This window comes from Strix uralensis, chromosome 1 (assembly GCF_047716275.1).
Source record: "Strix uralensis isolate ZFMK-TIS-50842 chromosome 1, bStrUra1, whole genome shotgun sequence".
In the NCBI taxonomy this organism is placed as follows: Eukaryota; Metazoa; Chordata; class Aves; order Strigiformes; family Strigidae; genus Strix; species Strix uralensis.
Genome location: NC_133972.1, coordinates 20,890,827 through 20,917,241, shown reverse-complemented (window position 1 = coordinate 20,917,241; position 26,415 = coordinate 20,890,827). Strand labels below are relative to the sequence as shown.

General features: G+C 36.9%; 1 protein-coding gene across 5 annotated transcripts in view; it reads left to right on the top strand.

The window, feature by feature from the left end:
• The window catches only part of BBS9 (Bardet-Biedl syndrome 9), a 321,079-nt gene that overhangs the window by 151,212 nt on the left and 143,452 nt on the right, over window positions 1–26,415 (top strand). For all 5 annotated transcript variants that reach the window (XM_074858732.1, XM_074858706.1, XM_074858724.1 and 2 more), the window contains one exon: window positions 14,633–14,855. In XM_074858732.1, the coding sequence (XP_074714833.1) occupies window positions 14,633–14,855 (223 nt within the window). The remainder of the gene's footprint in view (window positions 1–14,632; window positions 14,856–26,415) is intronic.

The window sequence follows — 26,415 nt, the reverse complement described above, 5'->3', positions numbered from 1 at the left end:
TGATAGCCTACTTTCTAGAGGACTAGAGTACACCGGAGACAACTAGAGTAGTTGGAGAGAAGGACATGTGGTTGTAAAGCCAGTAAGTTACTGCAAATTGATGTGTAACCATTTCTGCTTTATTTGTGATCTCTTAAAAGCAGGGTTTCAAAGTGATTGATTACTTGTCAATTTTATGATGTCTAGAAATGAAACATCAAATATTTGTGGTAAGTAATTTTGGGGAAAGAGGGAATTTGAAGAGTGAGGTGGTGGTCTCGCCACTACTTTAAGCGCTATCACAGTTCCTTTAAATGTTTATGAATCATTCTCTTCCTGCAGTTAATTGTATTTACTGAGAAGACAGTGGGTTATGGCAGACATAGCAAGTTGGAGGCAACTTACACCCCTGTCTAATGATCATCTGTAGCTGAACTCGTGTGATTCTTCACAGTGGATTCTGTGGGTGGAACAGAAAAGTGCCGATGCTTTGTTGGTCTGAGAAAGAAAGGCTTAGCGTGGTCTGTTTAAACTTTTTTGTGTATTAATGAAAATCTATAATATATCTTTACCTGATGCTTTCCACTTCAAAGGACTAGCAGAAGAAGCTATGGCCAATTGTATTTTCTTTTTTGTTTTTCTTTTGTCATTGCAGTTTTTGCAGTGGCTGGTAAGAAGGGGACATAAGATTTTTTATTTTTTTTTTTTTTAAAAGGCTCACTTCTGGTGGTTGGTAATAGTACTGCTTTTCAAAAAAAAAAAAAAGCTTTCTTTTTTCTTCCTGATGGCATAAAATTAGTTTAAACAAAATTATGCAGAAACAGGTTTTGATGTGCATTATGAATTGTAAAAGTTCTAAGGACAAAAAGAATCATTGTATTCTTGTCATGTTTAGTTGTATTCCCTGGAACTTGTATCAAGCTCAGAACAAGCATTCAGCCTTGGTATAAACCTTGTGCTAATGGAAAATCTGACACATCTGTTGGTGAGATGTATTGTAAAAAAATGTTTTTAGAACTAATTTTGTAGTTAACTTGAGCTATCACCTTATTTATTCTGCCAGTGTTAAAGATGCTGAACATAATCTTCAGTGGGCTGTCTCTGTTGTGAGCAGAAGCCTATTCAGGGATCTTATTTCTTGGTGTAAATTAGTCAAGGCAAAACTGTGTTCTGCTGTGATTAGTTTGTCTCCAGCATATATTACCTTCTTTAAAACTAACTTGGATATCCTGCAAAGTATTGCAGTTGTCCCAAGAGACATAGCCTTTGTTTGATAGATTAAATAAGCTTCTGTTATCAGACATCTTTCTCTGTGTAATATTGTGATGGGGACCTCTAAACTTTCTCTTTGTTAGGGTAGTGTAATCTATCTAGTTCAAGTACAAAGAGAAGCTAAAATATTTTGGTGTAGTAATAATTGCTGAATATGTGGTGCATACCAGGAGTTCAGATCAGTTACCTAAACTGCTTAATGACAAGAGTGATGCATTATAGTGATTATGGCAATGTTGTTGACCAAAGGTCTTAACGCTCAGTATATATAATCAGTGACTCTTTCTTTTGGGTTCCTTATTTTAAAGAAGCTGATTGTCAGTGGAGAATTCCTTTGATATTGTGTCCTAATTGAAAGATCTACGGACTCTTGCTAATTGAATACTAGTGTTTTAGAAATATAATGTGATTTATGATTGATTGTAAAATTCCACCAGAATTATGTGTATGCTGAAAAAACTTATCAGTTTTGGCATCATTAGTATATGGCCTTCATATTACATAATTGGACAGGGTTTATAGACTGAGAAGTTGCAATATTTGCTGTTAGTTTTATTTTCTGATTCTCACATCAGTTAAAAGCTATGCTACTTTTATTCCAAACACTGTAATGCTGTGTTAGTATCTGATTAAAAAAAGCCAACCATGTATCATGGCATTTTCTTAGAAACTAAGATAGAGGTACTCCCAATAATTTTATGAAGCTCTCTATTTATATTGGACATATGACTTAATGATATGCAGCTAAATTCATTATTTCCCTCAGATCTGACAGTTTGAAATGTTTCTGAGAGGGTATATCAAGATCTAATCACCAAACCATCCAAACTTTGTTCTTGGGGGCAGGGGGGGAACCAGTTGTGGTATCACTGCTTTTGGTTCTGAAGTTGTTGGTGGTTGTTCTTGCTTCTAAATTGTAATCCTAATGTACCATTTTTTGGTCATTATTAAATGACCTATAGCTGCTGTTCACACATTGTGGTGTTGTATAATCTGTCTACTGGAATCTGTAGAGATATGGCTAGATAGTGTGAGAAGGTGTCATGTGAATCTTTCATCTTGTCAAAAGATCCCAGAAAAAAACTTACTGCCTTACCGTGATTTTCAGAGTAGCCATTTTTTAGATGGAGTTTTTTCCTTTTAGTTCATGGTAAGACACTTTATCTTAATTCCTAGATTGAGAATGATATACCACTGTTCTCTCATATCTGCACAGGTGGTGATAGACTCACTTTATATTAGGACAGACCAGTTCAAATTAAAGGAACATAAAGATTGCATAATTTATTTCCGCCATCTTCTTCTGGCTTTTTTTCAATGAAGCGAGTTTGATATAGCCAAAATATGGTTTTGATACCTCAGAAGTAAAACAGGTCATAAGACAAGGCTGTACAAACAAACAAGGAGTTGATGATCTTTGCCCAAGCTACTGTCTCAAGCAAAAAACCAGTAATTCTAGCATAAGCTTGAAAATTGGCTATTCAAGTAAGCATGCAAGTCCAGTTTGCCACTATCCACATTGTCCCCACCTGTGCATTTTGGGAGAATAGAAGTTCCACAATTTGAAGCAACAGAGCTGAATTTAAAGTTAGTGGTGATCTAATGTATTGTGAGAATTTAAATAGGAAACAAACTTTTTGTCAAACTGCGTTTTTTTCAGAGCTAAAATATTTGAGTGGGCATGATTCCATATTTCACAGCTTTTGGAAACACAAACTCATTTGTCAGGCTTTCATAGCATCTTATATTGGTAATCTAGTAAAGGGTATTATAATAAGAGAAGAAAAGTTCCTCCCCAAGTGTATTACTGACATGAAAATAAAATATGGGCTAGGATGCAGTAAAATGTCTAAATAAACTTTTTTTAGCATATGTTTTATCTACTCTTTTCTTTTTTCTCCAGACCAAGTATAACAAGGTCTGATTCTTCTTCCCTGTATCAAAAATTATCTTGCTGAACCTCACTGAAGTTATAGACCTCATGTATGGCAGACCTGCTGTTGAATGTATAGCATTCTTCAGCAAGATGAGTGATTCCTGATGTGTTTGCATGCCCGCAGTCAGCTTTAACAGCATCTGCAAAACCCAAACAGCACCTCAGTTTTTCTAGCTAACTGGTGAAAAGTTCTTGAGGAAGAGAAAGATGAAGTGTTAGGTGATTTCAGTGCTAAAAAGCAAAACAACAGACATCTGAAGCTGACAACAAAGAAACCAAACCACTCCAGTCATGTAGTGCATACAAGAGTTTCTTTCATCAGTTCCCAGAAAGGGATCAATGGTTGTAAGAAGTTCAGTTAAAAAGAAAATTAAGGGGACAAAAAGACCTCAAAAATTCAGGATTCAGGAATGACTTCTACAGAAACCCACGATGTGTGTGAACTTTCATGATTCCAGACAGGAAGTATTTGTATTACAACAAACAAGCATTACTAGAGGAGTAACTGTACAATTAGATAATTAGAATGTATCTGTTGAAAAACATGCCCTCTTCTCTGCCTCTCACCCAGTCTGCCTTAAAGATCTTCATAACTTTCACTGTTGCCCAGAAATAAATTATTAAAAAAAAAAAAAGGTGTCAGGACGCACTCTTATTGGTCCAATTTTGGGATACAAGACAATTTGAAAGAGGAGATGGGCAATATAGATACAGTATTTGTCAAGAAGAAAACTACTGATCTAATTCTAGTCTAATGCTGACCTAATTCTAGCATAATTTTGAAAGCCTTTCTGTGCAAATGAAAAACGTCTGATCCTAAAGGATGCAGCCTGTGTGGAAATTTGGCTACAACAATCAGAGATTAATTAAATTTTAATGGGAGAGCTTATGAAACCACTGTCTATAGTCATTCTCATATATCATGTTTTGGTGAAGCACGCACTTTCCTGCATGCAGGAAGCATGGAAGAGTTAGGCAGCTGTAGAAATATTATGATCCCTACCTGGAGGAATTCTGCTTTCTTATTGGTGATACACTCTCTAATCATGTTATCAGTTGTTTCATTAATACACAAAACCCTACAACTGCTAATAATCATAATTTGTGAGCAAGACTTCTGAATTGGACTTGAAAAATACATTAAAATCCTGAATGATAGAGGTCATCATCATGATGGAATGCAGCTTTCAGAACCTTTGTTTAGTAATGCTCAATTTGCTAGATTCCTGAAACATTATGATTTTTCCAGAAGATTCTTGGTAAAATATTACTTTAGGATCACCTTTCCTAAAAGACAAATACTGCATATTGTATAAAATAGCTTTAAAAACACTATTTTGATTTCTAAGCCATATGCATTTTTAGTTTTCCTTCCATGCCTGAAGACATTATAGAAGGAAGTTTTGGCAAATCTTGATTTTAAGTTAAATGTCCATAGAATAGAATCCTCCAAAAACTAGTAGTCTTACATTTAGTGCAGAAGCGTTGAGTGGTTTGTGAATTATACTTCAGAGGACAAAAATACCAGAGAAAGATTAAACTTTTAAATGTCAAGTGTACTTTTCAGGAAAGAATCTGTCATATAGATTTCTCTCAGGTGAAGTTGCCATAGGATATCAATATACGTTTACCAAGCAGGACTCAAAATGAGAAGTTCTTGTAGAGAGTTGTTTATGTTGCTTGGAGTTTCTATTAAATAAATAGTTTTACATTGAACAGGTAAAGTTGCCGTTTCTGTTGTTGCTGGCAGTTACAGCACAGCTGTGCAGAAATGACAAGTGTATCTGTGAGAGACTTAAAACCCCAAGTTATTCAGAGGTTTATTTTCTGAAGCTAATATTTGCAATCTACTACCTCAAAATGTGAGATTAATGTTTAAATTAGATGTTCTGAAGTAGCTTGAAAATGGTTGCTAGCATGAATTGTTATTGTTAAATAACCCTGCACAGATCTGTTGTGCTATACTCACACTAGTTCAATAAATATTGTAAAGAGATCTCATACAGTTTCCTGTATGGCTGTATTTCTGTCTGTACTCTTCTATTTGTTGTTTTTTTATAGACTGTTTCATCTTTTATACCTTAGATATCTGTTGTATCAGGATCCCCACAGAGCTTGATTATTCGAGAGATGATATATTGTGGTCAGACTTATCAAGATGTTACCTTGTACTTCCCTGGGTTTTGCATTTGTCTTTTATCCCTTGTGTTTTAAGTAAATTGTAATTTGTTTGAAGTAGGTAAGTATGCTAAGTCCAAATACTTAATAAGATTTAAATGTCTATAATGTAGCTCTTGACAATGGGTTAAGACTTCAGAGTACCATCTCACAAATAAGGATTTCTGCCTAAAATTCTTTCCTTGAGTTAAAATGAAATGGATTCATCTATGTTTTGAACTATTCTCCTAGAACTATGTATCTTATTAATTTTCTTCATTTTAGCCATTCTGTCTCTTACCTTGTCTTGGATGTTCAGCTATATCCTCACTTTCATATTGCTTTCATCAGTCTGCAAATTACCGTTAGGATTGAATTATTTTACATGCCAATAGAAATAAAAATCAGATCAGTTAATATTAGGTATGTTATACATAATATTTGATTTAAAGGAAGATATGATTAGAGAGAGCAGGATTAGTATAAGAATTTCAGTTGGTGCTTTTTCTGTTGTGTGCTCACTACAAATGTCCCTATTAGGCACTTAAGAGATTTGGAATGTATTGAAGCTTGAGTCATTTGTCTGGATTTTCATCAGACTTGAATTCCACTAGTCTGTAGGATTTTACCATTTCCCTGCTTTTTAGTTATTCCAGTGGTAGGTTTTTATTACTTTCATAAGTGGAGGGGTGTGTTTTGTTTGGGGTTTTTTTTGGTGTTTTTTTTTTTTTTTACATAAGTGAATTGTAGAAGATTCTAGAATAATCTGTGACTGGTGTTTTTAGTGCACTATGTTGAAGAAAACAGCTTTTATATTGTTATAAGGATAATTCTTCAACCAAGTCATGTGCATCTTAAAAACAATACATTGTCTCTTCAGACTGTTCAAAGTTTAATACATTAAGACTTCAGTAATATTTTATTGCATTTTTTCTGTGTTATATAGATATAGAGTCTATTTGCTTGGCTTTTGTTTTATTCAGACTCTGTTCAAAAGGTCTCCACTGATAAATGCCTTATCAATTAATTTTAAGCAGTAATTTTTCAGGGACACTCACAAGGAAAGTTTGTCAGCTCCATTTCTGGCAGAACAGGCAAGTGTTGCATGACATCTTTATGGCTACTTGGCTGTTATCTCCTGTTCGAGACAAATAGGTCAGTTAGAAATACAGAATATGATTGAAGAATGTGGGTTAGGATATCTGGTAGCACAGTGAAATTCTGACAAAATTTGCTAATGGCCTGTGCTGGTGTTGGAGACTACCAGTTCAGTAGCCCTGGATTAGTGGATTACCAGTTTGTATGTGTAACAATAATACAATTTTTTTAAATCACTGTAAAAGTAAGGTGTTGAGACACACATGGCTGGTGTTTCTTGTGGATTAGCATATACAGTTCTTTCAGATATAGAAACCTCTTCTTTGTTGGTTTGGATAAGCATAAATGCCAAGGCTGTCATTCAGTAAGGTGAGCTTCCAAGTACTCTAGCATTTTTGAGAGCTGATGAAATCATTATTGTGACTAAAATCCATAAATAAGATATAGCCAGGCAAATTTCTGCCTTAACTGCTGTAAGAATTCCCGTAATCTGGCTTGCACCAATTTTGCATAGTTTTTTGCACTATGTTTCACATTGCATTGAATTCTTTCAGAACTGTCTTGACTATCACTCTAGGATAAATTACTTTGTAGGCATCTTGAAAAATGTCTGTTGCCTTAGGAATACTATTAGTAACGATACTTTCAAAGTAAATTCAGGCTTTTTATGAGAGACTTCTTAAGATACAGAATCAAATATCTGTCTGGCTCATGAATACAGTTTAGGAACAGTCTTGTTCAAGTTTGACTGATGTGCTCTTAGAATGATTTACTTACACTTAAGGCAAATAGTATTAATTTGTAACTCTCTAACTAAATTTTCCACAATCCGTAGAGTTCTGTTAATTCCATAAACCAGTTGTTCTCAAACTTACTCTCAACAGTCACTTTTTTTCCCCACCTTTCCATGTTGTCCACCCCATCCTTTCCCTACAATATTTCTGAGCTCTTACAGGAGCCGCCACTTTCTGCTCACATCTCCAGGTCTGCTCCCTATAGAGTGCTCTTTCCCCACCCAGCTTACCTCCTGGTTGGAGAAACTTAACTAGTGGTGCCCTAAGTAGTACAATAATTTATTTTAATCTGATCTTCTCACAAAGACGATGCAGTTTCCTCTCTAAGACACCTTATGTGAAGGGTTTTGAATGAATTTTATTGTACTTATGAAGAGATTTATCAGCAAGCACTGCTGGGTACAGATTTCTGCAGGCATCTATGATTTACTTCCCTTGTTTTGCTGTTATCTGAATAAAACACTTTGTTACATTCTTTAATAGAGGCTTTTTTGATGCTTAAAAATTCCAGTAACCATACTTAATGTTTGAGTGAAATTAAGTCTTCTCATATTTCATAAACTAAATTAGAAATAGAAGCTTTCTGTGAGCAAAGTGACTTGTTTCTTGAGCGGCAATGGAGTCATGTAGCTTAAAAGATTGCCTCCAGAGTTCTTAAGCCTATTTAGAGAAGGTTCATATCAGAGAATTCTTTTGCAAAGTATGAAAGACTTGTAATCCTACTGGCATGAACTGTCCATCTGTGACTACCTTTCAATGAGCTCTAAGAAATTTTTTACATCTTTCAATTTACTTTAACACATTCTTCTATATGTTCTCTTATTATTTGGACAATAAACCAAATTGTTACCCTGTACTGATGTAGCTGACTGGGCATTTTTATAAAAATAAATAAATAAATAAGTCCTAGCATGGCGGGTTGAGGTGTTCTAGATGCAGCGAGGCAGACGTTATTAAGATGGAGTTCAGCTGATTGCAGTGATTGCTTAGAGCTACTTTTGTACCTCTAGATTCTCGATTCTGGTCCTGAATAGAAGTCCATATTCTTGCAGTTTAGGGATATGCACTATATCATGCATAATAGCATAACTGCAGATTGAAGTAGCTATGTTAATTCTACTTTTTCTTCCCTTTGTGAGTCCTGTGAAATTTTGAAGTTTTTTTCCCTGATGATCACAAGCTACTTTACCTTGCTTGCTAAAAGGAACTGGCAGAAACAAAGCAAAATTTTAGTTCTGAAGCAAAATTAAATGGCCTAATGGAGAAACAGCTGTGGAAAATGTCTAACCATTTTAGAATAACGCTGTGTCGTAGTGGGCTTGTATCATTAACAATCAATTGTTGAGAAGTTGCTGCTCCTCTGCATTACCTAGTGTAAGAATCGAATTGGTTCTGAAAGTCTTTGTTGTTAGACTTTTCGGCAAACACTTCTGCTTGAAGCTCTTTAACCAGAGTCAAAGGCATGGCAAAGATCTCGGAAACTTCCAGTCCTGTCTGTGTATTCGGTGTAAGCACACTTTCAGGAGACAACATTCACCTCTCAACTACAGTGAAAACAATCTCCTGTTTCTATGGTTCTCTAACCATTTCCCTATCAAAAAATTTTGTGACATTTAGAACAATGTTTCTTTCTTTTCCAGACTAAATCATTAACTAATTTGTATCTTTTCAAACCATGTAGGTAAATCTCCAAGCTAAATAATGTCTTTTACGGGGCTGGCATTTACACGTTTACTTTGTTGTCTTTTGTTTTCATATAACAAGGATGTTTCCATCAGTTTGAGCGGTACAATAGCTAATTCTACTGACCTATTATTTATTTTGCTTATATTAAATATCACAAAGTGAACTAGGGTTTATATTCAAAGAGAACCCTTTGCTCATCTCTTATACCCAGAGAAGGAAGCTTGATAGCTTGGCAAAATTGCGTTTCCATGATTACCTGTATTAAAATAGAGGAAAAATCCTTGGGATCATCTGGTTAAAATTGTGAATAGAAATGATAATTTTACTTGTGTTATGATGCAATGTAATGAACTAGTTAAAGTTTCAAACTTCACAGCACCCCCCACCTGTTCAGTTTCTGTGCTTTGGTCTGCATGTGTCTTTGAGCATTTTGTATTCAGAGCCTTTGTAGGATTTAAGCTCTGGTGCATTATGTGAATTTATGACAATTGCAGAGTAATAAAGGAAAGGAAATGCTGTGTCATAAAATATAAGCATTCATTCTCAACACATCCCAAGGCTCCTTTCTGTCTCCCAGTTGCATCTTTTCTTTGCTTATGTGTGTGTGTTCTTTTTAAAGCCTGAGAACTATCTGAAAGTAAATCTACTTATTTACATCTATTGCAGGTTTTTCTTACAGGACAAAATCTAGCTCACAAAGATTGCTCCACCAAAAGTCTTTTGCAAATATACATATTCAATGTAATGGCAATTTTTAACTTTTCAGAATAAGGATTTGAGAAAGTACTTATCTGACTCTTTCTACAAAGCTACATAGCTGTAGGACTAGTTGCTATAATCTGGTCCAAGTAAAACTTGATTAACATTAGTGGTGTCATAATTTCAGAAGGCTTGATAATATTTTTTAAAATCTTTACCTAAGTTTTATCCACCCTTTATATGTTTAACATAGTCCTGTAAGCTATGCTTGCAAATCATAGATTTGACTGCCCACTGTTTCTCAATTAGTCAAAGCAATCTATCTATAGAGATCATCAGTTAGCTGAGACTTGGCTTGGCTGTCTAGATGTGTGTTTGCCATTAGATAGATCAGTGGTTTGTGTGTCAAAACCGTTGGTGTCTCAGAACAAATTTTAGTAAAGTCTGATATTAAACAATGTGGAGAAAGGTAGACTTTCAGTTTATTCATTATCTGCTTAAGTACAGCTTAAAATTTGGTAAAATGCGTTGAAGATTTTCAGTTAAAAAGCAACAAATTCTTTTATTTTCCATAGAAGTGGCATGTGGTAAAACTTGTAGGTAAAATATCCTGATTTTTTTGTTGTTGTTGTTGTTCAAAGTGACGTGACAGAATGTGCTGTATTATTATCTGAGTGTCTCTCATATTTACTAGATCTCGTCTGTGTTGGAAGCAGTTCACCTCTGTTCTAAGAGGAAACATGAGGCAAAACCACTGTATCCGCCAGAAATTCCAGTGTGGTGTTTGCAGCAGGAGCTGATTCTTAGTGTTTTCCAAGTGAAATCGCTTTAATGTCTTTAGAAACTGGACTTGGTACTTTTATTTTTGTATGTCTTTGCAATGGAAACCAACCACTGTCAACTTCTGTGCCATGTAGCTAGACAGGATTTTGACTGGACTTCAGTAGGAGCAACTTAGCTTAACCGGTACTCCATCATTCACTTCATTAACTTCCAGTGATTTATGAATGATGCTATTGGTGGATTCAAGGAGAATCTAAAAACTTAAGAAAATGCTTGTGGACAGTTACATAGTATAAATCTGTTAGGTTTACTCATAGAGTTTAGATTCTTATCAAATCTGACAACAATTAAGCCCTATCTCATGCTTCTCCCTATATATGCATGTCCTATGCATCTTAACAACAATATTGAAATCTTTCTCTCAGATCCTGCCCCTATGTATGTCTAGTTGACCTTGTCTGTTGACAAGCTAAACTCTTGGGGAGTGGAGTCTTACAGCCAAGTGGTAGGCTACAGTGCTGTGCCTTCTAACAGGGCCTGCCCTCAAACTTCACTAGTAACCACATTACCCACCTGCATGTTGTGTCACAGGATCAGTGCCCTTTCTACAGCCTGACAATTTATCTGCAGCATGAAATCTCACCTGCTGAATGGATATCCAGTTTTATTGTCTAGAATTTTAGAATAGCAGTAGGTTAGTTGTTTACCCTGCAGGGAACATAATTTTGGAGGTTTCTTCATGTTCGGCAAATGGTAGAACCTAAAAATGTTCCTAAAAATTAGGTACTCTAGATTAAACCTTATGCCAGAGTGAGATTGTATGTATAATCATGGTCACACTCAGATATACCATGACACCTGAGGATCCTTAATGATAATATATAGGGAATATAAATGATGTGCACTAGTCCAATCTTAGTCCTGCTAGTATCACAAATCTACATTTGGTCTTCAGACTCCTGCGGTGTATATGATTTGTTAAAAGAAAGTGTCAATCTCTACCTATTACCTACAAGAGAAAAATAATAATGTATACATGCGAAATATGAAGCCAAGCCTTTCCCATTGAAAAGGTTACATTGATGAATTAGGTATTTTTCATATCTATTTCAGGTGACACAGTTGGTATGAAGAATGTGCATGATTTAATAATGTCTTTCTGTGAGTCTTGACTCGCATTTTTTGTGGGAATGCTTGCTGGCCATAGGATGATGGGTTACTGGTATCACATTTCTGTTGAAGGTGTTCCTTTCAGACCTCAAATACACAGAATACTAGACAGAAAGCCATTAGTGAATGGCTAGAACTATGTCTGTAGAATCATTCTTCAGTGTGGGTTATAGACAGCAACACTTTCAAACATCTTTTAACTTTTTTAACGCATAAGAGGTGAAGAATTTTTCTTCTTCCTTTAGTTCTCCCCTTGTACCAATAAAAATTGCTGACTAACGTAGTCTTATTTGCAGCCATTAATTCTTAGTTGTATAAAATCACCTCAAGAGATTTCCATCAAGATTTTTTTTTTTTCATGTAGAGGTAGCTTTTGTGTACTCTTTCACTAATCATAAAGGCTACTTTGGATTTGACTGGACTTACTAGATCAACAGTCCTTGAATTGGAGAAGATAGTTTTATGGTCTACTGAGAAACCAGTTTTAAATGGAAATTAAATAGACAAACAAGGACTGGAAAATGTTAAGGCTATGGTACAAAGTAGGACATACCTGTGTGAGCCAAGGACAGAATACTAGCCACTTTTAATTTCCTGACTTTTGTTAGCTTGTATTTCAGTCTCCTTATTCAAATGCTCCTTTTGCCTGCGTTTTTATAACTTCTTTTGAGGGATAGATTGGCCAGCTTCTCAGGTACTGTATGCTGACACCATTTAATCATGTGTTTTTTTGTCTTTTAGTGAACCTCAGATTCTTATGTTTATGTTGTCTTATTTCTCATGATTTGTAGTATAATTAGGAGTGCCTGGCTTGACTGTTTTTGATGCTTTGTACATATTAAGTTTCATTGCCCAGTATGTGGGTATGTAGACAGCATTTACCAGCTCATTAACCTCTTTAAATTGACTGTGGAATAGATTATTTCCTGTCACCATTGCAGGTCAGTGGATGGATTACACTCCAGTGGAATCTTTCAAGAATATTTGAAAAATGTTAAGCTACAACAGCATTGATTGACTGACAGGATTTTTCTAATTTATATGTTTTGGGGGTGGGGGGAAGTCTGGACAAGACAGTAGGTTGATGTCATTGTTCTGAAGTCAGGAAAGGCAAACATTGACTAAGAAAATGCCTCTAGTTGATCCTATTCCTCTCAAAATGTAAATGTTTTATACACATACAGCATGTTTTCAGGACACTATTAAGAACAGTGTATGTTTGAATCAGGATGAAGTGCATATGACTGTGTGGTCTCACTGATGTACTTGACCACTAGTAAGCATCTGTCCTGGACCTGTTTTTGGGAAGTAACAAGGTTAGGAAGGGTGGCCTTTGCTTCTCTGTGTTGAAAGTAGTACCCTAGCCTTCACAAAAGTCATATGTATCTAATAAAAGAAATTCACAAACCTTATTTTCTTGACAGGGTTGACACTGTCATTCTTTAAAATGTTACACTTACCCAGTCATGGAAATTTGGATAGGTAGGTGATTTTGCTGTTCAGCTGAGAGTTTTCAGTAAAGTAGGCATCATGAGGAAGAGCTTAAAAACTAGAAAACTCTGGGGTTGTAGTAACTACATCCAGATACTTGAGTTTTCTGTTTGTTCTGCCCGAGTAATCGCCATGTTAAGAGCTACCTTGGTGTTACCTTCTGTTAGCTTAGCAGTAGATAGAGCTGGGTGGTTCCAGACTGTAGCCTCAAAACTTCTGAAGTCAGTAAAGACTATTGCCAAAATAAGTGCCAACCAATCAGGAGTGCTGAGAGAGCAGACACTAATACTGCAGTGATTGAATATTACTTCCCTGTACATGTAGGCAGCACATATAAAACTTGCTTTGCTTATAGGTAGCTGAATACGAAGACATGAGTCCTGAAGTTAGCAGACCACATAGTCCTTCATATTAATTGCTAACTCTGTCCAAGCTCTGTAAGATTGTCAGGAAAAGACAAGAGCAGGCTTTGTGACTAACTTGCAGATTCATTAATTATAGACACTTTGCATTAATCACATGGTCTCATCATAGAGAGTAATTTAAGATTACAGAATGCATCAAGAAGCGTCAATTCTGCATTGCACACTGCGTAAATGAGGTAGATGTCATATATTAGATTTTACACATTAACCTAATAACTTTGTCACAAATAATAAGACTTCTGCTATCCAGGATTCTTACTTGAAGAATGTCTTTGATTTGTTCATGTCACTGAAAACCATAGTACAGCTTACAAACTGGTAGCTAACTTTTAAAGGTGCTTTTCAAGGTGCCTTATGAAAAGAAACTTGCTTTTACTGAGTGTTATTTGGAGGAGTAAACACTTTATTTTGTGAAAGTATGTATACTGAATATGACACTGAATATAGCTTTTCCTCCTGAAAGCTTTTCCATAGATAGCGGCTTGTTTTAATTGAACTGATTACTAAGCTGCTTTTCTCAGAAATGTTTACAGCTTCACTCTATGCTGAAAGAAATCTAAATCCTGGTTCATCAGAGCACTGACACACCTGTGCTAATGCTGTGGGTATCATAACTTGAAGTTAATTGGTCTGATATATGGATAATGAATGTCTGCAGCTTTGGGTTGCAGTCATAGTGTTCTGTGCTATTGGCATATTGTCAGAATCTTAGACAGCTATTCCAAAGAATGTATAATTCATACCATTTTTTTTTCCTGGCCTTGACATATCTTCAGCATAATGTTACATACTACATATTATGTTTGTATTTACGTCTCAATTCTGTTCTTAATTATAAATGTTGCATCCAGGAACTTCTGGTTTTCAGTTATTAATACAGCTACTGAGTTTAATGGTTATGTCACTTACTGTCTATATATTAACAATTTTGAAATTATATTTCTCTGTCAATATTGGGACAAGTTTGTGTTTTTTCAGGCTCAAGAACTGGGTGTTCGTGACACTCATTAACCCCCAAATTATATTTTATGTATCTACATAATTTGAAAATTCTTAGTCCTTGATTTGTTACTTTGTGTTTAATATGCTATATCATATGACAGTTCCCCTAATTTTATTTTGTTTCCTTTTCTTTAATTCAGGGTTGGGAAGAAACTGTGGATGCTGCCATTTCTTACTTGTTAAGAACTTGTTTGTCAAAGAGTTCTAAGGAACAGGCCCTGACTCTCAGCAGCCAGTTGTGCATGCCCAAAGATACTAGCAGACTGAAGAAGAACATCACCCTCTTCTGTGATAGATTGGCCAAAGGCGGTCGCCTTTCCTTAAGTACAGAATCAACCACTCAGCAAGCTGCTGTCATGCCAGGTAAGACATGAAGTATATGTTCATAATTCAAAATACATATTTGTATATTAAAATTAAAGATTACGCACCTTTGATTGTGTTAGCCATTTGTTTTTCAGTGGTTGTGGAAACCAGTGGTTGTGTTGCTGACACAATGAGTTAGGTAATAAGGTAATTTTAAATCAAAAGTTTTTTTTCTCAGTTTGATCACTTATTGCTGCTCTTACAGCATATACACAGTAATGCAGCAAATGAACCTCAGATGGTCATCTTTATGCTCTGAAAGCCTTGTCACTTCTTTGCACTTTTCAATTGAATGTGTACATGTGTGCATTTGTAACGTGATGGAAAAGTGAGGAGTGAAAAGTCTTACTTTCTTGGTAGAGAAATGATTATGGTGCATTACTGTATTTATGGCATATGAATATGATTAATTATGAAGTAGTGATAACACTGAATAAGATGATCTGCAACTTTAGAAGGTACTAGTTGACTGGGTGATACCTCACAGAAAGCATGAAGTTAAAGATGAAAGCAGTGTAAGTAGGTGTTGAAGAATATTTCTCATTTGGAAAAGGAATGTAGAGAAGATTTCAGTGTGTTGCACAATGATTTAAATGAATGTCATGGAATAAACTTTTTTGAAATAAATTTTATTCATGTCCTTTTCTATATACCTACTTTTAATAACAGTGGGAGCAAAGCCACAGCTTTTCTGTAATCTGAAGGCTAGCCTCTTTGTACTATTGCAAGACATTTTCTTCCTGCCTTTTTTCTAGTGAGACAGTATCTTAATAAAATCAGATACTCCTGCTGATTTGGAAACAGTTTTTTTCCCAGCTTCCTGCTCTGAATTTGGGTTGGGTGTTCATTCAGCTTCATAGTCTCCTAGACAGCATAATACCTCTATGGTCTTTGGCTTCAATGATCTCCTTCACCTACAGCAGTCTTAACATCTGTAGGGAAAAGTATGTATTGTATGCACACTTCATGCTTAAAATTGGGAGTTTATTATTTTGTCTTCATGGATATTGTTTTTGATCAAGTTTGGAGTTGTATTACGGCAGTATCTTGATTTTCTGTATTTTGTTTTCATTACAAAGAATAATTTAATTCCTGTTTAATATAATCTGAATGGCCTGTGCAATGTTTCAGCAACTCAGAAGTCCTTGTTATTATTATGTACAGCCCTCTTTTGCGCATGCTACTTTAAATGATTCGGTAAAACAGCTGCAGACTGTGTAATGGTAGAAACTATATATATAAATTTTCTTTAGTGTTACTCTATGCCCATATCTGTAAAGGACTGATGATCATGTGAGTGAAGAAGTGAGTCAGAATATGTGTTAAATTAGTTTTGCAAATGTTTGTTAGCATTTCTTTGCAAGACTAAAATATGTGTTAAGGGTGTTTCATTTGTGGAACATTTGTGGACACTGTTTTTTCCTCTAAGAATTTTGAAAATGTGTAAATAGCTGCAGTTCATCTTTTTCCACCTAAGCTAATAAGGTGAATTAATTTAATAAGGATATTCACTTCTGCCTGTTCAACTGACTAGTGTTATTGAGTTCAGAGGACTACTCAATTTGGTTACGATTAATTCTGTTAGGAAAAGAGGAAAATTTTTAAAAATCGTAAATAAATTAGAAGAAATCTTGCTCTTGATGAAGCACCTTGGGCAAGCGATCTGGTCATAGTCTCCACATTGCATATATAAACACTGAAATTTTAAAAAATGTTAACCCCACTTTTTTCTATTATATGAGGCCAAAATAACACCAAGAAGGCATGAGTGACATGTGCTAGAATAATTTTTAACATTGTGGTACAGGTAGACAGTTATAGTACCTCTCAAATAAAAATAATGCAAGGCAGAAGGGCATTCCAAGCAAAACATGAGATATTTGACTGTGGGCTGTTAGCCATGTATCGATGATATGTGGGACCAGGTTTACCATTTCACGTGATGAATAGTTAAAAATTAAGTACCTGTAAGGAGCTGGTTGAGACCTGGTGTATAGTGGTGTCCACCCAACATGAACTGTTTTAGCTATACTTGAACTGTCCTTTAGCCTTGATTTACATTAAAAAGATTTAAAATCTGTAATTCAAATATAGATTCCAAAATAAATCATTTTACTTTCAAAATTGCTGACTCTAGTGTGTAGCCCTTTTGAATATCAGATCACTTAAGAATCAAAATTATGACCTAGGGTGTCACAATAAGGTATCACTTAAAGATATTATAAAGCCTAATGTAACTTGTTTTTGCTAAGAGTTCAGCATGAAGCCTTTATCGAAGGGTCTGTACATTTATATTCATTAACTGTTGTGTGCTGGGTTTGAGTGAGTGGCAGGGCTTTTGGTAGCAGGGGAGGGGGCTACAGTGGTGGCCCCTGTGAGAAGCTTCTTGAAGCTCCCCGGGCTCCAAGTCAGACCTGCCTCTGGCCAAGGCTGAGCCAATTAGCGATGGTGGCTGCGCCTCTGCGATAATGTATTTAGGAAGGGGAATCTGGGAGGAGTTGACGGAGTTTTGAGGAGGAGTTGTGAGGAGAACATCTGTGCGAACACTGAGGTCAGTGGAAGAAAGGAGGAGAAGTGAGGGAGGTGGGCCGGAGCAGACCCCCCCTGCAGCCTGTGGTGAGATGGTAGGGCCACCCCCCCCCCCCCGCCCACCCATGGGTGTGTATGGTGGAGCAGATGCCATTTGCAGCCTGTGGGGCCCCATGCTGACCCAGGTGACTGTGCCTGAAGAAGGCCGGGCCTTGTGGGAAGAAGGCCTCACTGTTGCAGTTCAGCACTGGGAGGACTGCAACACACAGGGGTGACCCACACGCCCGTGGGAGTGACTTGTGTTGGAGAGAGTTTGTGTAGGACTGTCTCCTGTGAAAGGGGGACTGCACTGGAACAGGGGAGGAATGCCAGGAGTTCCCGCCCCCCACTCCCCGAGGTGAAAGAAGTGGCAGAACTGACTGCACCCCCCATTCCCTGCCCCCTGTGCTGCTGGAGGGGAGGAGGTAGAGATATCGGGAGCAAAGCTGAGCCCGGGAAGCAGGGAGGGATGGGGAAGGTGTTTTCAGAATGTGGTAATGCTTCTCACAGTCCTACTCTGCCTGTTATGTGTTGTTGTTAGTGTCTGTATTTGATTCATAGTCTTTATTTCCTCCCTTAATGAGTCTGTCTTTTGCCCATGACCATAATGGATGACTCATCCCTCCCTGTCCTTATCTCAATTCCTGAGCCTTTACTTTCTTCTTCCCAGTGCTGGGGGGGAAAGGGGAAGTGAGCGACTGTGTAGTACTGAGTTCCCCTCTGAGCTCAAACCACGACATGTTGAGAGAATATGCTTTTTGGAAAAGTATGGAAGAATTTAAGAATAAGAAATTTCATCTTCCTTTACAGGACAGACTCATTAGAGATAAATGCTTCTGCCAAATGCTTAGAATAGCAGAGTATTTAAGTAGTTACTCTCTAGCAGGATATGCTTTGAAACTGTGTGTGGGTTTGTCTTTGGACAGACTGGAGAAAACTGGGAGCTTTCTTGGGAGAATAAGATTTGACTGATGCTTTTTAAACATGTTTGTCTTGTCACCTGTTTGGGTTATCTCTGGCGTGGCTATCTCTACATTGGCAGGTAGTGCGGTCTGCTAGAAGCAGATCTGCAGAGGGACGTAATTGAGGCTGACAACATGACTTGCATCATCAGAGGGGATTTGAACTAGTTCTGTTCCTGTCTGATGTGCTGATCCTTCATTAGCAGTCAGAGCTCTTTAGGTGTGTTCCTGGGATTCATCTGCCTGGTTAGATTCACCTAAAAGAAACAAGTTCATGTGCCTAAGACCACTCCCCAGTGCAGATAGTGGGGATAACCAAGAAATTTGCCTCACACTTGATTCCAACCAAAAATACCCGTTCAGGAAGAATGATGTCTTATGAAGGGAAACCAGTATGCAAAATAACTATATGCTGTTGAGTAAGGAGCTCTTCAATAATGCCTATAAAATAGAGGAACTCCTTCTCCCAGTCCTTAAAGGAGGGAACAGGAACAGGTAGAGGAAAATGAGGTAGAACTATACATGGAGATGGAGGTGGTGAGAATTGAATTTATATCAGGATTTATGGTTAAATATTGGTTGTTAATGTAGGGGAAAGTTCTTCAGGATGTTAAAGCGCCAAGCCAAAGATGGTCCCATAATTGTTTGGTAGTGTAGCTGTCATTAGCTTGAGGATTTTGTTCAATGCCACTTTTTCTTAAGCCAGTTCTTTTTCTTAATGGTGGAAACTCCTTTTTCTATAGCAACCAACTTTAAAAAAAAATGTTTGAAATTGCCTAGGACTCTTCTGGCATTGCAGCACTATAACAGTAAGCTGGATTTCTAGAAGCTGTATTTAATATGTTCAAGATGGTGTACCCTGAAATTTAGCGAAATTGCCTGAAGCCACATTGAAAAGCTGATGATTATCTTTAAGTGTGCAACTATTTGAATGATGCCTTCAGAAAATAGTTATCAGTATTTGTAGTTAATCCAAGAGTATATGTTAGAGGTATGCCATGGTCTCTGCTGAGTCTGGTTTGGTTCATTATTTTCTTCAATGGCTTCAGTGATGGAATATGGAGCATAAATGTTAAAATTGTGGTTTTGCAACAAGCTAGCAGTAGTTTCAAGCACATTAAAAGTAGTAACTCTGATCTTGATAAATTAGGGGAAGGATCTGAAGTTGGTAAGATGATGTTCCGTTGAGACAAGAGCAAATAATTGTAGCAAGTAAGAATTGGACAAACTGAAAATTAAGAAATATTTCCTTAAGCACTGTTGCCATAGGATAGACTTCTGGGAGCTATAGCGGAGTAACAACTGAATAAAAGTCAGCGATATGATCCCTTTAAAGGCGAATTCCAACTTTGGGATGTAGTCATATGACTTTTAATGAGGAGATATAATAATTTCTTTCTATTCTTCATGAGAGAGATTCAGTTGAAATTACAGGGTAACACAATTTAAGAAAAACTTAGATTGAATAGAGTTCGGAGAAGAGCACAAAAATTATAAATGATTGAAATAATTTTGCTTTTTGTATCTTCTGAGGGAAAAAGAAAGTTGAGGAGGGACATGATAGTTTTCCAGTATGTAAAATGTTCTTATAAGGATGATTAAAAGTTAATCAGAGTCATTGGTTAAATATGATTATAACTGTAAGACACATCAGGCTACATCATGTACTGTGTTGCCTTTGGCAATACGTAAACGGTTGGATGAGAGGAACATTGAGGGGCTTAGGGAGTGGTGCCAACCCAAAGTGTGGGTCAGTGCCAGGGAAGTGCTGGGGAAAGGTGCTGTAGACCACCCAGGTTGTCATGTATTGAGTTTAATGGGTGTGAGAATTTATAGCATAAATCCTGATGACCTGCAGTGAATTAATTCTGTAACTTTTAAAGGTCTCTTATAATATCTGTGTGTTTTTCAGGATTGCTTTGAAAACCTTAAGCAGTGTCAGTTGTGGCTGTTTGGAGACTTGTTGAGGTGTCAGTCTGATATGAGCTCTGTTTGCAGTGTTGCCTCACCCATATTTTGGGTATCTCAGCTACTCTTTGACTAGAATGGGATCCTGCTTTTCCTTAGTAGTTCCTGGTGTGCAAATGGCACCTGTATCGGTTCAACACTTTGTTCAAGCAAGGCTTTTTAATTTTAAATTAGGACTTTATTTTTCTTTAAACTATCCTTTTTCTTCTATTTCTTTTTTTTTCCTCTTTTTTTCTTTTTAATTGGATTTCAGTAATTATTTATTTTTTTGTTTGGTTAGGAGATCTTTGTATTGTGCTTTAGCATGACTGACTTACATAGTTGAATATAACTGGAGCAGTAGAGAAAGCTATTATTTAACCTGAAAATCAGTTACTGAGTACTGTGTCACTGAAAAATGTGGAATGCCAGACTGTCATCTCCTCAGGTCAACTGAATCTTCAGAACTGAAATTATAAGGAAAAGGAGGAATATTTTGCATCCAGGAAATAGGATTTGCAAATAGTTTTGTGTAAGTGTAATATTTAAGACTTATATAAAGGCAGAGCTAGAAGTCAAGCCAACTGCCCATCTAGTTTTCTCCTCTGTGTTGAGTTAATGTATCCAGAGTATCAGTAACAAAGTTTGAACTCTTCAACACTTTGGACAAGGTTGAACAATATCTTTTGATAGCTTAATGGTAGCTATTCTTTTTTCTTGCATGATCTTATAAAAGCCTCTTCTCAAAATCCTGTAGTGATATCTGTGAGTGCATATCACTCATTTTGAAGCTGTGGTCTTAACTGGAAAACTGGGATGCAACAGAATGTGTCATATTCCTTAAGGAACTCTCTGTTTACATGCTACTAAACTTGAGGAGAATGTCAGGACTAACTGGAAAAACATGTGGATGTGAATTCCTGGAAGAGCAATATTCATTTTTTTATATATATATTAGACATAAACACGGCTGCAAAGTTCTTGGTACACAGAGAGTGTACTGTAAAGAAGCACTAGTAATAGTTTGTTTGATCTGAAAAAATAGGATTTTTATTGTTGCAAATTCTGACACTGTTAATTATCAATACTTTATTGGTCCTTAGGGGAAAGGAGCAAGCAGTATAACTCGGGTATTCTCAAACTTCATAGTGTGGGCTTTAACACAGAATGTCTTGTGAAATGTAATGCCTGCCATTTGTACTCACACAGATTCCCATCTGTTACGGTAATGTTATCTCAGTAACAACCATAGTAATTTTTTGCCTGGAGAAGTTAGAACTGTGTAGTTTAAAATTATTCAAAAGTAATTTAGCAGCCTGAAGAGGGCACAGAAGTCAGCACTGAGGACTAGACAACGCTTCTCAACTACCAGCAGATATTCTGAAAATCACGGGAGGCTCACAAGATTATGGTTTGAAAATTTTTCCTGTAACTTAAGTATTGTGAGCCTGAGATCATGGTGCATTGACAGCTTTGTATAGCCCCCTTGCTGATATAGAGATGTGTGTAAAAATTGCCAATATATTTTTTTCTCATAGATGTGACACTTGTCCAGTGTTTATCTCCACAGAAGACTATGGTCCATTATGAAGTGTGATTCTCCCTTAAGATATTTTCTGTATGTTTTCTGTAGCAATACAATACTAAACTACTTCTCGCCCTTTAGTAACCCTTACAATAATGCTTTTAGATATTTTTTCTTATTTTAGTTTAAATATATTGGGTGTTCATAAAGTTTTTCAACAATGCTTATTAAATCTATGTAAGGAAAAGTGAAAATAAAGTTTTGTTCACAAAGCTTGCTGCAAGTACTTGCAAGGATTCTGTACACCTGAAGGCTGGTCAGTCTGATTGGTGGAACTGTTAGTCCACTGAGGTCTGTGGAAATTGTCACTGACTGAACTAGATTCAGCATTTTACCCATCTTTTTCATAGTGTGTGTTACCTGTTTCCACTATTTTATGAGACAGTAGCATTTACAAAAGTGTCTAGAGGTAATGGGTGAGTATCTGCGATCTCAGGAATCTAAATGTTAATAAAGGTCCCTATTTCATTGAAAGTCAGTTTGCTGGGGACTTTTTTCTTAAACATAGGGGCTTTTAAAGCACACATAAAACACTGCATGCCAATTCATTCCTATGGATTTATTGGCTCAGGCCCTTAAAAATATAATTGACATGAACCCACTTTAACTGTTGCAATGAAAACTCTAACTCATCTTTTCTAGCCTCTTAAAAATCATACAAGTTGATCAGTAAAGTACCTTGAAAGACTGATTCCCCCAGGAAGCAGGTTGTTTACTAAGAGTGAAAAAGTATTTTTTACTGCATGAGATGATATAAGAAAACCTGAACTCTGCACTTAAATAGAAAAGATTTTTCTTACATGTGCTGGCTAAATTTGGTTTTTATATATATATATGTGTATGTATATGAAGTATGGCTATATATCACTAAAGCACCACATTCATTAACCTTAATTTTCTCAAGTGCTCAAAACTTATAGACATATATATCAGATTTGAAGGTTAATGCATGTTTGCATTTAAACAAGTACATGGTTTTTTCTCTCTTGCCTGTAGGAAGCTGGGGTTCCCGTATACAACTTGGCACAGAAAAACCATTATCTGGGTACTACTCGCATTGAAACCAAAACAGATCCATCGTCACTGTATCAGTTTTTTCAAATCACACATACTTTTCATACTGCCTTAAGGCAAACAAACATTTGGTAAAATGTGTACTTTTAATCTTCTTTTTGTAGTTCTTCCTCCTAGTAAGTCTACCAGTATGGCTCTGATTTGTTTGGTTTTCTCTGTTTTTCTTCACTTATTTTTTGCATTTCTCCTCTCTACATTACGCTTCAGTGGCTTCCTTCTCCATACTGTGCCCTTTGATGTCCATGCAACTATATGCACAGCTCCTTCACTGTGATGCTCGGAGCAAGTAACTCTATCGCTAGCCACCCGAGGGAGTAAATGACTCTGACAGTAAGAGGTAGCAATAAAAGGGTAGGAAGACCCTTTTCCTGGTCAGCTGTCAATCTGGGTGGCCCAAAACTGTAACTGCAGAGAAAATCCTGTGGCAGTAGTGTGGATCTCTCAGGCAATGAGACTTTAGCAAGGTTTGACAAAGGCATAACGGAGACTAAATCCATAAACAGGGTGATCATTGTGTATTTCTGTATCCAATTTGTGCAGCTCTGCACAGCTGAGCTGTTGTGCCAGTTTAAACATAACTCTTCTCTCCATCTAATTGCAGATGATAGTTATGTGAGAATGATAATAAGAACAAAGATGTTGTCATAACTCTTACAGGCCTCAGCATTGTCATGCACTTCTGTCGCATTGTGTCATGCCAGGTAGTAATGAGACATGATATGGTATATGATGGAACATGATACACTGCTGCAACTTTAATGTGATTTCTAGTTCTCCACGGTTAAAATTTTTTTGCAAAAATTTATTGACTGTTCATGATGAACAGTTCTATCTTAATACAAAAGCCTAGAAATAAGCAAATATTAATATATCAAACATTTTAAACTATTTGTGTTCTATTTTTGAGACTAAAATATGTCCCTTGCCCCATAAAGCTGATTGAGTGAAAAGGAAAGGGAGTAGCAAATCATTAGGGAGAATTTTGGGAGCGCTTACATCGACAAGATTTTGTGGTTGCTCAAGCTTAAGCTTAAGAACAGCTTGGTGGAGCCAGAAACATTGATTGTTTGGCTCTCTGTTGTGAATCTTTACTCTTTGTAACTTCTTTCCTTTATTTACTCTTTAAAACTTATTTTCCATTCTTTACTCTTTAAAACTTATATTTCTATAGTTTTATTAACTTTGGTAATTTATGTTTGAGGAAAGGAAAATTGAACTATACAGAAATTAAGTGACTTTCCCAAGGTCCTACCATGAGCCAGTAACACCTGTGTATAAATAGAATTCAAATATGCCTTGCAGTCTTGTGTCGTAGCTCCTATGTACAGTTGTTTTTAGGTGTTTTACTGTTAAAACACAAGTTACAGGGTAATAGAGTGCGGTGAGCCAGCTTGCCTGGCGGCCTTTTGTTGTATCATTATGCATGGTTCAGGTGAATGCATTTTAAAATGGAAGTCTGAATATCAGACATGGGAAGAGAATGAGGAAGAATGTCTGAGGTGGTCTTTAATTTTAATGAATTCAGTCAAATTTCATTACCCTGCTGGACTCAAATGTTAGTTCTCCAAGGGGTTAATTTTCAGGGATTACATAAACAATGGTAAAGCACTGGAATTAGGTGTTGTTTTTTTTTTTTTTATTGAAACAAAGGCACTGATAGAAAGTACATAGATTTTTTTTCAGGACATTCCAAGATTCCAGTATTACGAAGAGGAGCAAAATAAGATGGAAGTGTAATAAGACACATTTGTGTGCAGGGTTGTGAAAAGGTTTTTATTATGTTGTTTAGAAAATCTCTCCTCCTCAATTGATATTACAGCTGGCAAAAACCACAGAGGGAAGGAGTACAAAGGTTAAGAAGGCTAAAGCAATAACATTTTTTAAAAAATGAATAATTTAAAGAGGAAAATGTCATGCATAATGAATAAAAAAGAAATCCCACTTGAGATTTGGGATTCATTCATTTGTTGTACTATGAAATTAAGTTGGCAGCATTGCAGTTCCGACTTGCCTCATCTAAGTACAGTTAGGATCAACACATTAGTACCTTGGTGTGCACAATCCTATTGCTGGCTCTTTGCTTTGAAATCCATTAAATTTTAATATGTCCTACTTAAGTATAAGTGGTCACAAATGATTCATAATGTTGAGGTAAGCTTTTGGTGAAAATAATTGTCAGTTGAAAGAATTTCCCCTAATGATTGTGCTTGTCATTGGGCTGTATTTTCTATATTGTTTGAGTCGTTGAGAGACCACAAGCAGAAACAAACTAAAATCTGCACTAAGCTAATTGTTCAAAACCATGGATAAAGTGTTCTAGAGGAGAAAGTGTATTGCCTCTGACCTTGCATTTCAGAAAACTCAATAGTAGCAAGTAAAAAAGTGAAACCTAGATAGTTATTTTTAGAGGCTGTAACAAATGATGTAATCATAGAACCATAGAATGGTTTGGGTTGGAAGGGACCTTAAAGATCATCTAGTTCCAACCCCCCTGCCATGGGCAGGGACACCTTCCACTAGACCAGGTTGCTCAAAGCCCCGTCCAACCTGGCCTTGAACACTTCCAAGGAGGGGGCATCCACAACCTCTCTGGGCAACCTGTTCCAGTGCCTCGCACTCTCACATGAAGAATTTCTTCCTCTATCTAATCTAAATCTACCCTCTTTCAGTTTAAAGCCATTACCCCCTGTCCTATCCCTACACCTCCTGATAGAGAGTCCCTCCCCATCTCCCCTGTAGCCCCCTTTAGGCACTGGAAGGCCACTATAAGGTCTCCCTGGAGCCTTGTCTTCTCCAGGCTGAACAACCCCAACTCTCTCAGCCTGTCCTCATAAGGGAGGTGTTCCAGTCCCTTCATCATCTTTGTGGCCTCCTCTGGACTCACTCCAACAGGTCCATGTCCTTCTTATGTTGGGGGACCCGGAGCTGGACACAGCACTCCAGGTGGGGTCTCATGAGAGCGGAGTACAGGGGCAGAATCCCCTCCCTTGACCTTCTCATCATGCTGCTTTTGAGGCAGCCCAGGATATGATTGGCTTTCTGGGCTGCAAGTGCACATTACCTGGTCATGCTGAACTTCATGTCAACCAGTCCTTCTCCTCAGGGCTGCTGTCAACCCACTCATTGCCCAGCCTGTATTTGTGCTTGGGATTACCTCGACCCATGTGCAGGACCTTGCACTTGTTGAACTTCATGAGGTTTGCATGGGCCCACCTCTCAAGCCTGCCCATGTCCCTCTGGATGGCACATCCCTTCCCTCCAGCGTGTTGGCAGCACCACAGAGCTTGGTGGTGTTGGCAAACTTGCTGAGGGTGCTATTTTTAAATAAAGCCAAACTTTAATAATATACCATAATCCTTTTGTTTAAGGTATGCTATTAATGGGGGGTCAGTCTTGTATGTCTAGTCATACCTTGGATTTC